This window comes from Ostrea edulis, chromosome 3 (genome assembly GCF_947568905.1).
Source record: "Ostrea edulis chromosome 3, xbOstEdul1.1, whole genome shotgun sequence".
In the NCBI taxonomy this organism is placed as follows: domain Eukaryota; kingdom Metazoa; phylum Mollusca; class Bivalvia; order Ostreida; family Ostreidae; genus Ostrea; species Ostrea edulis.
The window spans coordinates 79,735,542-79,752,219 of NC_079166.1; the positions used below are offsets into that span (position 1 = coordinate 79,735,542).

Genomic DNA, 16,678 nt, shown 5'->3' on the forward strand with positions numbered 1-16,678 from the left:
TAAAAAAAATAAAAATTAAAGACACGCATATACCTTTAATATCTCGAATTTATTTTCTTTTTACAAAAATCGGACCAAAATTCGTTCATTTTCGGCCAAAATGGTACTGATACGTTATATCTCAAGAGCTAGAAAGTTGGGATGTCTGTTACTATTTTCGCTAAATTTTAATCTACCTTTAATACAAATATATCAAATATAATGCATAAAACTTGTTGCTAATAATATTGACGTGTTTGTGCGGTTTTTTTAAAAGCAGTTTTCTTACATCAATTTTAACGTACATGCATGTATGTATATATGATGTGTGTTGAAATTAAATATTACTACCGGTACATTAGTAATTAGATATTGATTCCAAAGGTTCTTAAAACGGTTTAAATTGAAAATAAAATAACAGCCAATCATTATTTATGTCTTCCAGCGAGATGTGGTTTCTTTAAAACGTCGAAAACCTTTGATCGATTTGAATCTTCGACCATTGTTGTGGCAGATTTTTTTCTATATCGCATATGATTGATTGATTGAATATTGTTTAACGCCCCTCTTGAGGATATTTCACTCATGGAGACCTCACCACTGCTGGTGAAGAGCTGCACAATTTAGACCGATGATCGGCGCTTATGACCATTGAGCAGGGAGGAATCTTTATCGTGCCACACCTGCTGTGAAACGAGACCTCAGTTTTTGGGCAGGATGTACATGTGTATATATACATGTATAGATATAAATATTCAGACACCGTAGTATCGAGGAGGGGTTGCCCCTCCACTTGGGGAGGGGGGTGGTGGTAATATCGACCATTTCCTTGCTATGGGAACAACTTGACCAGCCTAATGACACTTCAACTTTTATCAATCTTATAAAATATATAATACATGTATATATGTGTTGTGATTATTGTTACTAAAAGTTTATATTAGTATTGACGCATGCCCCCTCCATGATTAAGAAAACTGGAGTATAACCGTACGGTGATGGAGACCCCCCTCTTTCTCTCTCTCTCGTCAAGGTGTTCTGGATAGGCCTGGTCCGCACATTGAAAAACGAAAATACTGTTTATGTTGTTGATTTTAGCGGATTGTTTATGTCGTGCACTATGGAAATTATTAGAAATCAACAAAATAAAACAGTGACTGAAAAAAAAAAACTTATGCTGTTTAAGCTAGTTGGCCGGTTTAGAGAAGTTCCACTGTACATGCAAGGTATTCATTAAATCCATTTTTAAAAAGGTATGTTGTAGTTACATATACTGTCTCTTGGAAACAGACACGTAGCATCATTTATCTGGGAGGGGGGGGTCGAAGGATAAGTTGGTAGTTAATTAGTTTATTAGCAAATGAAAAAAACTTTTCTGCCTGATCTTTGAATTCTTAAATCGTGGGGGGTGGGGGGTATCCTTCGCTACATGGGTTCAATTCATACTGTTTAGCCTATTTTTTCTAATTCAATACTACTATCAAGAATAGGGGGGGGGGGGGTGTATCACTCAATACATCCTTATTAACATATGAAAATAAGTGCCTGGGAAAAGCAGTTAAATATACCACGTGAGGAGCAACGATAGGGGCTTGGTATAGCACTTACTGGATCCAGCAATGTATCTTTGTTTGTAAGGGTTTTTATGTAGTTTAAGAATCCAATATAGGTACGGTAACTTATATTCATTCGACCCATTGACTGGGATATTAAATATGTCTAAAACTGAGGCATGGTTTTGAAGAATTTCATCTTTTTGAATGGGCAGTAGGAGTATAAGTACGATTGCCAAACGGGGAATTAATGCCAAGTTCGTTTAAATTACAGTTGTAATAATGAGCCTTACAAACAAAGACAATGTTGTTACAAGCTTTGTCAGTTGGAACCAAAATATATTCCTCGTGTAACCTATCTAATTCTTTTATCACTTCTGGTTTACTAAACACAGAAGGATAGATGGTACGTAATTTTGCTTTCATATGTCTAATGCGGTATTTTAATATTCCTCTTATGCTTTTAACCCATTCTGACAATGTATCAAATTATCTTTTTCATATTTAGCCCATCATCTGGCATAATCTTCGATAGAATTCATAGAGATGAAGTTTTGTCGCCAATTAAAAGACCTAAATTAAAGATGTCAGTATCAAATCTGTGTATTTTCGGGAGTAAATTCCAGTAAAATTCGGTCATTTTTTCCCACCCCTCTCTCAGCATTCATTTTCCCCCGCTTTGGCGGCAGACGTAATCAAAGTACTTAAAGTACTCGTGGGAGTTGAACATTGTGGAAATTCAGTTAGAAAAGATAGTACTGGAAGGGTAGGGGGATAAATGACTGAATATTATCATGATTTTAGATACAAATCAACTGTTGTTGTTTCAAAGCGTTACAACAGCAAACATGGATAATGGAAGACCCATGGGCCACAACGCTCCTCGAGTAACTGAAGTCGTGTTGTTGTTTCCTAGAATTTCACCCCTTTATATTCTCATGAAAAATGTGACCACATATTATGGCCCAAACATTCAAATCCATATGGTTATCAATGCCTTGCAGTTATGAAGAAGTTTTTCCCCTGTATATATACATTCAAGTTTAATCCTAGTTATAGCTAATTCTAAGTATTCATTACTTGAAAAGGTAGTCCAATATGCTAAACTGTCACCTGAGTATACTACAGTCCTGTAGGGGATCAATGGAATGGTAAATAATTGTATAATAACTCAAAATAAATGAAATGCAAAAAAATTAAAAATTGTCGGGCATCAGAAATGCACAAGCCGAGTTGCGCGAGGAATGGGCATAGAGGGAACCGGCAGAAAAGTTTTCAAGAATTATCAAGCAAGGAGCAAAATTTTGCGTACATATATTTCAGCCGACTTAAATCCTTTGTGACCTTGACCTTTAACCCTTGACCAAAATCAATAGGCTTCTTTGTCTCATCAAGGGCGATAATCCATCTAAGTTTAATTGAGATCCTATAATTTGTTAAAAAACTATAGTGCAGAAAACAAAATTTTCTCCAAATCTCAGTCTATTTATAGCCACTGTGACTTTGACCTTGTGACCCCGGAATCGATAGGCTTCTTGTGTTACTTAATCGATCTAAGTTTGATTGAGATCCTATAATTCGTTCAAGAGCTATGGTGCGGAAAACAAAATTTTCTCCAAATTTCAGTATATTTATAGCCAGTGACCTTGACCTTTGACCTAGTGACCCCAGAATCGATAGGCTTCCTCATCTTACTGAGGGTGACAATCCATCTAAGTTTGAATGAGATCCTATAATTTGCTCAAGAGCTATGGTGCGGAAATGAAATGTTGATGCGTGCCCGCCTGCCCGCCCAAAGGCACTTCATCAGATCATAAGCCGAGTTCGACTTCATCGCAACTCCGCTAAAAATGAAACACTAGTCAAATAATGTTATTTATTGCCAAGGTATTTGGGATATTATACTGTGGCTCAAACAGGGGGTGAATGAACCTGACAGTATGGAAAGCATATAGTGGAATCAGACAATTGTGATGCTGGAAATCTATAGTGATTAATAAACTATACATGTACAAGATCCATAACTTTTTTTTCTTCAGTTTGTGAGGGAGAATCCTCATGTCTCTTTCATCTGTAGACAAATAAACAATGTGTTTTGACCAGAGCAATTTCCAATCCTTTTTGCAGCATAAATTCAACATTGTGGCAACTGGGTTAAACTTTGATAGTGAAGTAATACATGGCAGCACCTTATCCCATGCTCTTAAAATTTCTGTTTGACACACACTCATGACATCCACTCAAACATTACAGAGTGCAGCAAAATCCCATTGTAATAGGGGATTCAAAATGGATAACTGGTACAAAATATGGTACATACTATTCAAAAAGGATAATGAGTTTGACATATTGATGTCTTGGAAAAGGAAATTCTGACATCGGGGCTCTAAGCGTTTTCAAACATTGTCATTTGATATAAGTGTTCTACATTTTTAAAAATAGAGATTAATATGTCTTTACATACATAGGTGAGAAAGTTTCCATTATTCCTAGCCGAGACATACCATGTATGCGCAAAAAATTCATAAACAAATATCACACTACTCACGTAGAAAATGTGGACCTTACCGTCAGATTATCAAGCGCAGCGAAACACGCCATTTCGAGATTATAGTCGACGAAAGCTCGGTAACAGTAATGAATAAGGTACACTCATTTTGTATCTATTTTGTGACTTTCTTTATTAAAAGGAACAGTTCTCTAATGTGTAACGTGCAATTACTACGTAATTCAATAACTTGAAGCATGAAGCAGTTTCACTTTGCCACCGGATATAAAAAAAATTATTTCGTATTCCGATCCCAATCGAAAGTTGTTGACTGGGAATGACGTGTTTTAATTCAATCTACATGTAACATCAAGCATTTTTTATATCACATTAAAAAAAAACCACCCAAATATATACACATACACAATGTTGTAGAGTTATTTCTTGTAAATTTTCTGAGGTTTCGCACCATATTCGATATTTCGCGCCACGGTGTCAATAGGGCTTGTGTGCAGTTGTCGTTCGTTTCCCTATCAATGTTTATAGGTGACGCTGTGCTACAAACGACAATTTTCAACCTTATCTTTTATTTTTCTATGTCTATCAGTATCAATTTGATCGAAATATTGTATTCAAATTGATTTGAATACAATATCATTGCATTTATTTACATGTAAAGTATCAAAATTAGATTAATTCAGAAAAGTTACATGGATTATTTAATGGCGGATGTTTATAAAAGTTTATGTTGATTTACCTAGGAGTAAATCAGCTGACACAGAACCCCCGCTGACGACCACTATACGAATCAATACAAATTACTGCGCAGAAAAGTGCGTGATGACCCAGGGAGATTGAACATAGTTCAACTCCCAAAAATGTAAGTAAAATGTCTTAGATTCTATTATACTGCCAATTTTTTTCACCCGGATTTTCCGAAATTGTGTGACAATTATTTTCCTGTCTATAAACGCTCCTCTGTCAAGAAATCCCGAAGTGCTTATCAATTCAGGAATATGCGGGAACGACACTCCATTTGTCATTTCATGTATCAATGTACTGTCTTTGAGATAATGGCGTTGGAGATTCTCTGTCAAAAACATCGCTTTTGACACGTTGTTAATTAAATCGGAGTCCAAATCCACGTACATAATCTGTAAATGAAGACTAATTCATTGTTGTCAATTCTAAATTGAAATGAAATACATCTTCATATTCCGTTTCTGAAATGATTTCAGTACCTCTTGCAATAGTTGCAAGGAATATCAGATTCAATGTGACATATGTATTTATATTTGCGACTCTTTATAGTGAATTTTCTGCATAAGCTGTCCTATCAAAGTATCTCCCTTGGAATTAATTTAATGAGGTGTGTGTAATATGGGTTCGCCAAATGAGGTAGAAAAACAATATGACAGGAAATACGGATCGCTGACAATGTTGACACTTGTCGTTAATTAGAGTAAGTGGGACTTAACATGACTCCCATTAGCCACATACCTTAAATCACTTAACTCATAAAAGGCGAAGAAAAAGAATAGTGATCAATCGCTTAACTCCTATACGTAATACAAAATAGATAGTTCGACAAACACGGACCCCTGGATACACCAGAGGTGGGATCAGGTGTCTAGGAGGCTTAAGCATCCCCTGTCGACCTGTCAAACGCGCCTTGAGCCCTATATCCTGATGAGGTAAATGGATTTATCCTATCCATCATATCGTTATCAGGTGTGGATTTGCATGTATAAAGCAGAATACTAATAAGCAATTGCAGCTGAATTATTGTATATATATTCTGTTAATCTGTAGATGAAGACTAATTCATTGTTGTCAATTCTAAATTATAATGAAATTCATCTTCTTTCCGTTTTTCTCTACAATAGCTCTAACAAGTCTATTGTTATTTCGGATTTCAAACATTTTCTGTTTAGCATCACTGGAGAGACATTATTTGTGGAAATTTACATCTGGTACATCAAAATTGGTACCGTATAAGTTTCACATACATGTATATATATATATATATATATATATATATATATATATATATATATATATATATATATATATATTCAAAGGATTATTATTTTTAAGTTTAACATATTTACTTGTCCAAATGTATTGTTTACGGTCCTGCTCTAGAATTTTTCACTCATCTTGAGGCGTTACCATTGGAAGCGAAGAGCTGCAAAATTTAACCCTATCTTCGGAGCTTACTGACGGGAGGGATCTTCTTCATGCCACACCTGCTGTGACACGGGACCTTGCCCTTTGCGGTCTTATCCGAAGGACCACCCCATTTAGTCGCATCTTACGACTTGCAAGAGGTACTGAGGACCTATTCTAACCCGGATCATCACGCTCATATGCTTAATAGGAAAATAAAGAAAATATTACCATAAAACATTTGGAATATGTTCAAGACGTATGTGAAAGGACATCCGGGTTTAATCGGTGTATATTTGTATTATTTGCAGAGCCCAACTTTTAATGTTGTATTCCGTATAGGAGTTATGTGATTGATCACTGTTCGTTACCACCTTGGTAAGCGAAAACAAAACAAACTGCATCGTATAATGTAAATGGAAGAGGTGGGGATGTTTTCTTTGAACTATTCAGCGCCATCGATTTTTATACACTATAACTCGCGTACATAAATTCTTAATTGATCCCCTGTTGACAGAAAACATTTAAGATTTCATTTGTTAAAATATTACAATGAGAGCGCCTGAACACAATCGGGTGAAAGACATGGCCTATTCCATGGAACCATTCGCCTATTCTGCAACATTATTGCCTATAAATACACTTTTACAGAAGTTCTCAATTCAATTCATGGTAGAAGATTGAGTCGTTTAAATTAAATCTAAGGAAGTTAAATCTGGTAAGATATAGATGCTGTTTTCAATAATATTTAGGATTTAGAATTTGAGAGGAATTCATGTGCATCAAGTTCAGCAACTTTGACCGGAAATCAAACAGCTATAATTTTATATCACAAAAACACGACGTTTTAAATATATATACTAAAATATCCTCCTGCAAATAAAGAGTCATCCTGCAAACAAGCAGTGAAAAATATTTGACGGTTGATTACAACCTATAAATGGACGCTATTTCCAGTTGACCATGGTGGTGCAAGAAATATGACCTTGACAGAGTTGCTGCAAGAGGTAGGGGTCTAGGTATCACATTGAATTGAACTTATCGTGGAACATTGCAAGCGATGTAGCTGATAAAAATGAAAACCAAGATGATGCGAGATACACCTTGTAGTTTGTTTACCACAAAACATAATTTTAAATCATATACATTCAAAACATTGAGGTCCAGTGTTTTATTTCTGATGAAAAATATTTACAATGGAAGGACATGTTTTATCAATTAAAAATAATCATTCAAATGTCGATTTATCCTTGTAAGCTCAAAATAAGACCTCAAAGAATCCTATGCGTCTCCTTCCTACTTACATATTTTATTGATGATTGATTGATTGAATACTGTTTAACGTCTCTCTCAAAAATATTTCACTCATAAGGAGACGTCACCATTGCCGGTGAAGGACTGTAAAATGTAGGCCTATGCTCGGCGCTTATGGCAATTGAGCAGGGAGGGACCCTTATCGTGTCGCATTTGCTCGGTTGCTGCGGTCTCATCCGAGGGACCGCCCCATTTATTTAAAAGTAAATATCCACGGTAAACTAACTTAACTTGATGGCACACAGGATGATTTCAGGTCTTCCATCGTCAACTTCTGAAAAATGCCTACTATTTTTGGTCAACTTTTATCTGGGCCCTGTCACTATACGACTAAACTGAATGTTTGCGCGTTGTAACAAGCTATTTCATAGAATCTGCAGCGTGAAATATCGTTTCTAAATTGAATTTCTTACACCAATTAATGAACCGAAGTCCAAGATAGCTCCAAGAGTTCTATATCTTTAGTCCTTAATAGTAAATTCGAACCCAACCGATACAATTGCCTGTGAACCTGCATATGGTGTTTATATCTCTCAGCGCATTCGGTTCCCGTGGGGATCCGAGTTAGAATAGGTCCTCAGTACCTATTGCGTGTCGTAAGAGGCGACTGAATTGGGGTGGTCCTTCAGATGAGACCGCCAAAACCGAGGTCCGGTGTCACAGCTGGTGTGACACGATAAAAATCCCTCCCTGCTCAAATGCCATAAGCGCCGAGCATAGGCCTAAATTTTGCGGACCTTTACTGGCAGTGATGGTCTTCATATGAGTGAAATATTCTTGAGAGGGACGTTAAACAATTCGGTACGCAATGGCGTTTATATCTCTCAATTGATTCGGTACGCAATGACTCATGTATGTCCAGAGGTCCGTGTTTGTTCCCTTTTTCCCTTTACTTTGTATTCCTTATGGGAGTTATGAGATTGGTCAATGTTTGTTATTGTCTTTTTTTGTTTTTGCGCAGGATAAATTTTCAAATTGAGGTAGTCTACTTACAAACAAGCTGATGTTACAGGAGTTGCAACAGTCTCATTTGTAGTCAGTATTTTGCAAATTCTATAGTCGTTATAACGATTTCAATTGCCAATACTACCTTCATTGGGCCAAATGCTGTCTGACGGCCGATCGTTACGCCGTTCTTGGCACATTGATTTTCACTACAAATTACTTCGTTTGCCTGATCAAGATATAGGGCTCACTGCAGGTGTGACAATCTCTCTATTTTGTATTGCTTATAGGAATTATGAGATTGATCACTGTTCGTTTTCCTCACCTTTCAGGGAGTTTTGAATGAGTTCAAAAAGAAAAATATTAGTACCCTCTTGAAAGATACAAAGAAATCAATAATAGCATTTTTGTGACAAGTACTTCTGAACCATTTTCTACCATCACCCAAAGGCTTAACCAACGAAGGCAAATAATGCAATCTTCAATTTTCTGTTATTTGCAAGCTTTAAATGATCCAACAAATCAATCCAGCAATAAACTGTCTATCATTCAAAAGTGAAGCATTGATTAATTGACTATATAACAGCTAGACATCTTTATGAAACTATATCAGGAGTAAGAAATGTCTTAAGATAAATTTAGTAAGAATTCAATCTCAGATTATCAACTGAATCTATATATGTAAATCATCATTGTACACCTACATACCAAAAATCAATGAAAAAGCTCATGGCGTTTAGGAAGAAAGTCCGGGATACTAGGTGTCGTGGAAGGACGGACAAGGATAGAACTATATGTATCGACCACTTTGTGACGGTGCATAAATGTATATATTTTAGTCTAAATTTGTTCTATTTACCTTAACGCTTATTTAAATCGTTTTCTGACTTTGTTCTATGACTTCTCTGAATGCAATGTAATGTACCTTGTATGAATGTCAACGTAGTAATTGAGATATGTCCATCGCATTATAGTCTCAAGTTATCTTAAGGGCGTACTCTCGTGGTACTTTTACCGTGAGTGAGTCTCCATACTTTCCAAAGTCGTAACTATGGGACACAAGTGTTTTATTTCGTATGCATAAAGGAAGAACATTAATATAAGTTTTTATTTGTAAGTAATGTTAATAAACTAACAAAAATTAATTTAAAAATGACAATTTTTTTAACTTATTTTCTCATTTTACGACATTCATGATGACGTTACGATTGTAAACAAACTCGAGCTCGAAGACGCACACTGTACGATGTCACATTTGATTTATCCTAAAGCAGTCCAGAAACATACATGGGCGATTCGTTAGAAGTAAAACGGCAGTTATAGATCAGTCTGCATCTGATATTTTCACGAGTGAGTGGCAGACAAAGAAAATTACAGACAAGCATGCACAACCACGCACATGGTGACACACTACAGTACTGTACACAGTGTCAGACGAGAAGGGAAAATGGAAGGGTGTTAGCGTTGTAGTACCTGAATCAGAGGCTGCTGATATAGTATTGAATGATTTTGTAAGTTTTTTCAATATACAAGAATTTTTTTATGAAAACAAATCTGCAAACTGTGTAGATCTGTACCTAAATTGATCTCCGATTTTCCCGATCCCGCCTAGTTAGTCGGTCATGAGCGAATCTCGCTCCTAACGTTCAATGTATCATTATTGAAGCATCATTTTGATTAAAAAAGTGTAATCTACGTCAATGTTTTAAACAATCGCCAAAGTATACAGCGAATTTAATTCATTAAAAAGTGTTCAAAGGGAAAAGGGGGGTTTCTCCCATCTAGAGAATTATGACGCGCCATTCGTGTACAAATTAGTTAAAACAAAAGATAATTTGTTGACTATATATACATGTATAAATATGGGGGTTGGGGGGGTTGGGGGGGGGGGGGGCTACTAGATCGATAATTAGTTTCTAATCAGTTCTGGAAAATTAAAACTATATTATTTTATCAAAATTTTATTTTGATTATTCCTTCAAAGTGTAATTGTCAAAACCTTTTAATAATGTTAAAATTTATTTATAGAGTATTAAAAATGCACATTTAAAAACAAATCCTGATTAGAATTTTAGCATATATTTCATAAACAGTCATTTATGCACGAACAAATTCATATATAACATTTTCCTTAAGGAATTCTTTTAGAGTAACAATTTGTTGGGCAAGGCATTGAAACAGAATCCCTGGCTAAACAAAAATTGGAGTTAGTTGAAGTTGGTGTATTAGCAGTCTGGTGGTAAACCTAATAGTATATTCTGTTCTATTGTTAAGAATTTACAGTATTGATATAAATTGAGTTCCAATGTTTGCTTTTTAGCTACATCCATTTGGTAACCACAGTGAGAGGGATGAGTTGTGCTATCATCACATGAAGAACCATACCAGGAAGTGCAGATTTCTTCCTCATGGCCACATGGAAGTTGACTGTTAAAAGTAGTTTCTGGATAAAAACTCAAATACTTTGCATTCTATTCAAACCAAATTTGGACATATGGATACCAAGACGGGAAGATGCCTATCAATTTTGAAGTCAGAAGGTCAAAGATCAAGGTCACAGTGCATGGAAATTAGAAAATGCTGATGCGGGGGCATATGTTTTACACATTCTGTAGTTATAAATGAATTAGTATTGTATGCTTGCATATATTATTTATGTTTTCTGATTATTTATCATATAATGAAATAAATATATAGAATTTGTAAATATACATTGAAAAATACACATTTTATAACAAATCGTACATTGTTATTGTTTAGAATGTATGTCAGTGTCAGAAGGGGGTGGAGACACAACATGGTTCAAATCTTTGTTTCAATGCACACTACCCCACGCATTTTTTAAAATTTAAATTGAGCAGAAATATGATTCAAATCAACATTAGTAATTTCAGAAAAAGTTTGATACATATATTCTCCCTAGGTTGAATTTTTTGATGAAATAGGTCTTCAAATTTGTGTGATATTTTATATAATTATTTTAATTAATAATTGATTTTTGTAGAATTGGTGATATATTTTATGTAAAAGTTATTGAAACAATCAATTATGCTTAATTTTCATAAAATAAAAGACAACCAAAATTATTCTGTCTTTAATATTTGTTTTATAGTGTGTTTCTTGTGAAAATTGGTGATTTTCATGAAAAATTAAGTTTCAGCAAAGGAGGAAATTTGAGGACTGTAATTCTTTAAAGTCCACACTAACATACTCTTTTTTATGTTTTAAATGTCTTTCGGATAAAGATGTATTAGTTAAAATAGTTTTTTTTTAAAGTTTGATACTTCTGAAAAAATTCAAACCAGGAGAGAACATCCTTAAATGAATATGCACGATACCTGAGCTTTGGCTTCGTCTAAATGTGTTCCAACGATGATCACTGGGGCGTCATTGTCACAGTACGTATGCACTGACTTCAACCAAAACAACAGGTATTCTGTAAAACCATAATTTGTTATTTTATATGCAGTCAGTTCTGGTTCTCTCTTTCTTTGCCACAAGTTCAGATGCTCTCAAGCAAACAATTTATATTTCTGCTGGCTTAATGATTTAAAGAAAAAAACTCATTGATGGCGTGATGCATCATTCTCTAGCACATCACACTGGATTGAGAGAATCAATGCATGATTTAAGAGAGTTAGTGTACATGTATCTTTCTAACTACATAATTTGTTTTGGAAGTAAAATACTTCTGTATTTGATATATCAAAATGATATCACATCTTCTCTTAATGCCCAGATATGTGATATGCCAATTTGAATAAAACACTTTATAGGCTCATTAAAACCTACAAAATTTCACCAAATTACAGTTCGATTGCCATTGTATCATAGTCGTATGTTTGACGCAAGGCTTAAGGATTTTCAACAAGAAAAAAATATAATTGTAACAGGTGCCCAACCAAAAGTTTTTATTTCACCATTTACCGCTCGGATTGTTATTATGCACTGAAAAGATCATTAGCAGTTCAATCACACTTTGAATTCGATGGGGATGGAAGGTCGTAGGTGAGTTGATGTCCAAATTAGAATCCTCTTATGCAGTATATTTTAGAACAAACCAACATACTGCTATTCCGTGTTTCAAAACACACACATGCAGGGCTTACTCGGTCCTAAATACGGGGGGAAACGCGCTCGACAGTGTTAGGAAAGCTTGAAATGTTATGATAACTACTAGTAATTTTAAACGATGGTAAATAGTGTGAGGATTCACAACAAAATCTTGCAAAATGTCAGTTGCATGCTTCCATGGAGTGATTATGATGTAAAATAACATTACTTTGCGTTAAAAATTTAAAAGGAAAGAACTAAGATAACCGTTTGCGTAAAAGATCATTCTTCACTTAGATCCAGATTCATTTGAATTTCATATGTTTATTCATTAAACCATTTACAAAGATAACCTTTTATCCCCAAGATGCATTGTATCTCTATGAGCAAACGACATATATCGTGGCTAATGATCATTATTATGTCTCATTTATATATATGAGTAATCATGCCTGGCTCCAAAGGGTTCTTTTACGCATTAAGAATGGATTACATATTTAAACGTTTTCTATAACCAACTTTCAGTATTTATATTTAGGCTTGTGTTACTACCTATATGGTAGCAATATATTTTAGAATCATCGTTTTCTCCATACTTAGATAGCAATATTAAAATACCATATGTGTATAGTATTTATGTTTCTCAAATGATTTGATACGCAAGAGAAATTAAATTTTCGGTAGTCCCGTGAGAATCCGGGTTAAAGTAGATACTCAGTACCCCTTGCTTGTCGTATGAGGCTACTATATGGGGCGGTCATTTGATTGAGATCACAAAATCCGAGGTCCCGTGTTACAGCAAGTGTGGTACGATAAAGATACCTCCCTGATGATAGGACATAAGCGCCGAGCATAGACCTAAAATTTGAAGCCCATCACTGGCAATGGTAACGTCTCCATATACAATATACTTGTACATGTAAGTCCTCAGTATATCTATTGATAACACAGTATAAGGGCATTGCCACTGTTAACATCTTACTGTTATTCAGAAACAATATGACAACTCTAACTTATCATTTCTACTATACTACGGTATTCACTATACATTCATCATTAATGTGATTACCTTGTTAACATGGCAGGTTACATGAAAACGTGTACTAGGTAGAAGTTTTTAATGTCAACTTTTAACATATTCAATTGCATAAAGTGTATGTTCTATTTTTGCTACGTTGAGTTTAAATACATTTGGAAATCTATGTTATATCATTCTCTAGAACACACCGTCACTTTTCACTATTCACATTTGCAGCAATAAAAAGACATACATTCCTCAGTCATGGAAGACATTTTTTTTCGACTGTCGATATAATATTCCTCTACGCTAGTGTTAATACTGATAGCCTTTTATAGGTATATTGTTATTCACATGTATATCTAACTACGAGTATTCAGAAAAATACCAGATAGATGGGCGATGTGTATCGCATGTAGGTTGCATGAAACGATGAATAAATACAATAAAGAGTACATGATATGCCTATCAGGAAATACATGGCCTTAATGCATCCTCACAGCCACAATCTGTGATTCTCTCATTTGTAATCTCGATATTGGGATAAAATCATTGCAACGTAATCGAGGTTCTCCATCACCTGGACCAAGTGTGATAGTCCAACGACTCACAGTGTCCAATACGGGATCTGGACACGATTTGACTGTGTTGAAACCTAGAATGTTAAACTTGGGGAATTACTGCCACGAGAAATATCTAGCGACCAAGTTGTATGTTCTGGATAACAATTATATCGAGGTCACAATGACATGATCAGGACCCATACCCCCCCCCCCCAAGATACATCAGCTTAATTCTATGGCTCGGTATGAAATATTTGACATGGAGGTGAAACAGCCAAGAGATACAAGCAGAAAAACATAGGGATATACGTACATGAAAATGCACACCATAATACAGTTCGTTAAATGACGACATTGGACATTTGTTTATGGTTGTCTTTACTACCAATACCTCATGCTATCCATATTTATACATAATGTCTAATGTCAAGTGAAGTTACTGTATCTAGAACATCTTACATTGGGGGTTTAGTATCACTTCTGTATGTACAATATTCCGCTTATAAATAGTATATGGATAGGGATGAAATACATTTACCTGCAACATGGTATCTATATAGACATGATGATTATCACATATCTTTATTTACCATATATTTGCTTCTTAAAATTTGAAATTCTCTCGTAACAGAAATGGTATAATGCAGAATACTAGACCGGTATTCGAACCCGGGTTTTCCTGAACCTCGAGGCAGGTACCCTACCAACTGAGCTATCTGGCATCCGTTGATCGAATCCCTCTGCCCGCCATATTCCGCACTACACTAAATGCCCTTACAATTTGAAAACATCAACTTATGATCTTTGGCCCTGGCAGGCATTTTCACCTGCCAGTTTACGGAACCAAAAATAACAAGAAGAGAAACAATGCAAAAGACAAGGCTGTGATTCAAACCCGTACCCCCTGTACCTCTGACCGCCACACTCTGGATCAATTATCTGGAGAATACTTGTATTCTTTCACGCCACTTACCCCCATAAGACCAGTCAGTAAACATTGTCCCTGCCTGTTCACAGAGTTTTGGGTCAACTTTCTCATCAAATGCTTTAGACATGTCAATGACGAGAAGATAAAAAGCTCTTCTACTGAGGTAGACCTGATGACACGCGTAATAGGCGCACTGTCCACCAAAGTCCACAACACTCAAGAGTTGTTTCCCCTCTTTATCTGTGTCAACTGGTAGATCTAATAGAAAACATGACGAGACATACATATACGATAGAATTATGGAGGAATGAAAGGTGAAAATAACGAATAGTGATCAATCTCATAACTCCTGTAAGCAATACAAAGTAGATAGTTGGGCAAACACGGACACCTGGACACACCAGAAGTTGTATCGGGTGCCTAGGAGTAGCAAGCATTAATTGCCGACCGGTCACATCCGCCGCATGCCCTATCAGGTAAACGGAGTTATCCGTAGTCAAAATCAGTGTGCCAAGAACAGCCTAACGATCGGTATGAAAGATGTCAGACAGCATTTGTCCAAATGATAGGTTGCATTGACAAACCAGATCGTTATAACGACCATAGAATTTGCGAAATGCTGACTTCAATCGAAACGGACGATACACAGAACAAGCTCTTGCGTATCCATTCAGTTAAAAGATATAAACATCAGATGTAGGTGATAATGGAATATTGCTACATAAATTTGGGAAATTGATGATGGAGAAGCAGAAATCATCCCGTTTTTCATATAGTTGAGTAGTCAGTTTGCCGTTAACGTCTAATAAAATATCTAAGTATGAAGGAGAAGTGAACGACTCTGGTGTCTTTTATTTCGAGCTAACAGGGATATATCGAATCGACATATGAATGAAAGGTATTATTGTTAATTGACAAACAGTCGTCGATATATTTAAATGTCGAATTGAAGGCTACAGCAATATTTTTTTTTTCTCATGCAGAAGTTTTTGAATAAATTCTGCTTCATATGAATATAGAAATATGTCAGCTAAATTTGAGCTAATGTATATATACTGCCTCATAGTTGATGATGAGAAAATTAATAATGCAAAAATGTAGATATCTAGACGTCTTATGTATACCTTTTAGGCAATCAGATTCCGGAGTAATCTCAAATATGTCTTCGTGTACTTCTAGTCCTACTGTAGACTGAATCTGTTTCAGTTCATCCAGACTTCTTTTCTGTAGACGTTTAAGCAAAGTGGATTTTCCAGCCCCTGCGCATCCAACTATCATTGCACGAGCCCTGTGTATTGTTTGAGTTCCTTTCCTGGCACATTCTGCGTATCTGCTTCGCGCAGCATAGTCCCAGTCAAGGATTTCCCGAGGTACTTTCACTGAAAAATAGGGCAGGAATATCACATGAATACACACTTAAGTATGTAGAAAAAATATTATTTGATGATTGTAGAATAGGAACACTACTTGTAGCATTACTTCTCAATTACGTACACATATAAAGAGTACAGTATAATTTAGTAACCACCGTTCTAATTGGACACGGAATGATACCTGACTCTCTAACATGTCTAGAAGTCGCCCTTCTAACTGGACATGGAATAATACCGGACTCTCTCACATGAAGTGCGCTGGTTACTAAGTGGTCAGGGAAACACTTCGTACAAC

At 35.6% G+C, this 16,678-nt stretch overlaps 1 protein-coding gene across 1 annotated transcript in view; it reads right to left on the bottom strand.

Moving 5' to 3' along the window:
* The window catches only part of LOC125677879 (uncharacterized), a 102,693-nt gene that overhangs the window by 13,600 nt on the left and 72,415 nt on the right, over positions 1 to 16,678 (bottom strand). Inside the window, exons 9-11 of the mRNA XM_056159125.1 lie at positions 16,135 to 16,389; positions 15,056 to 15,268; positions 11,787 to 11,884 (exon numbers count right to left, since the gene is read on the bottom strand). Of these exons, the coding sequence (XP_056015100.1) occupies positions 11,787 to 11,884; positions 15,056 to 15,268; positions 16,135 to 16,389 (566 nt within the window). The remainder of the gene's footprint in view (positions 1 to 11,786; positions 11,885 to 15,055; positions 15,269 to 16,134; positions 16,390 to 16,678) is intronic.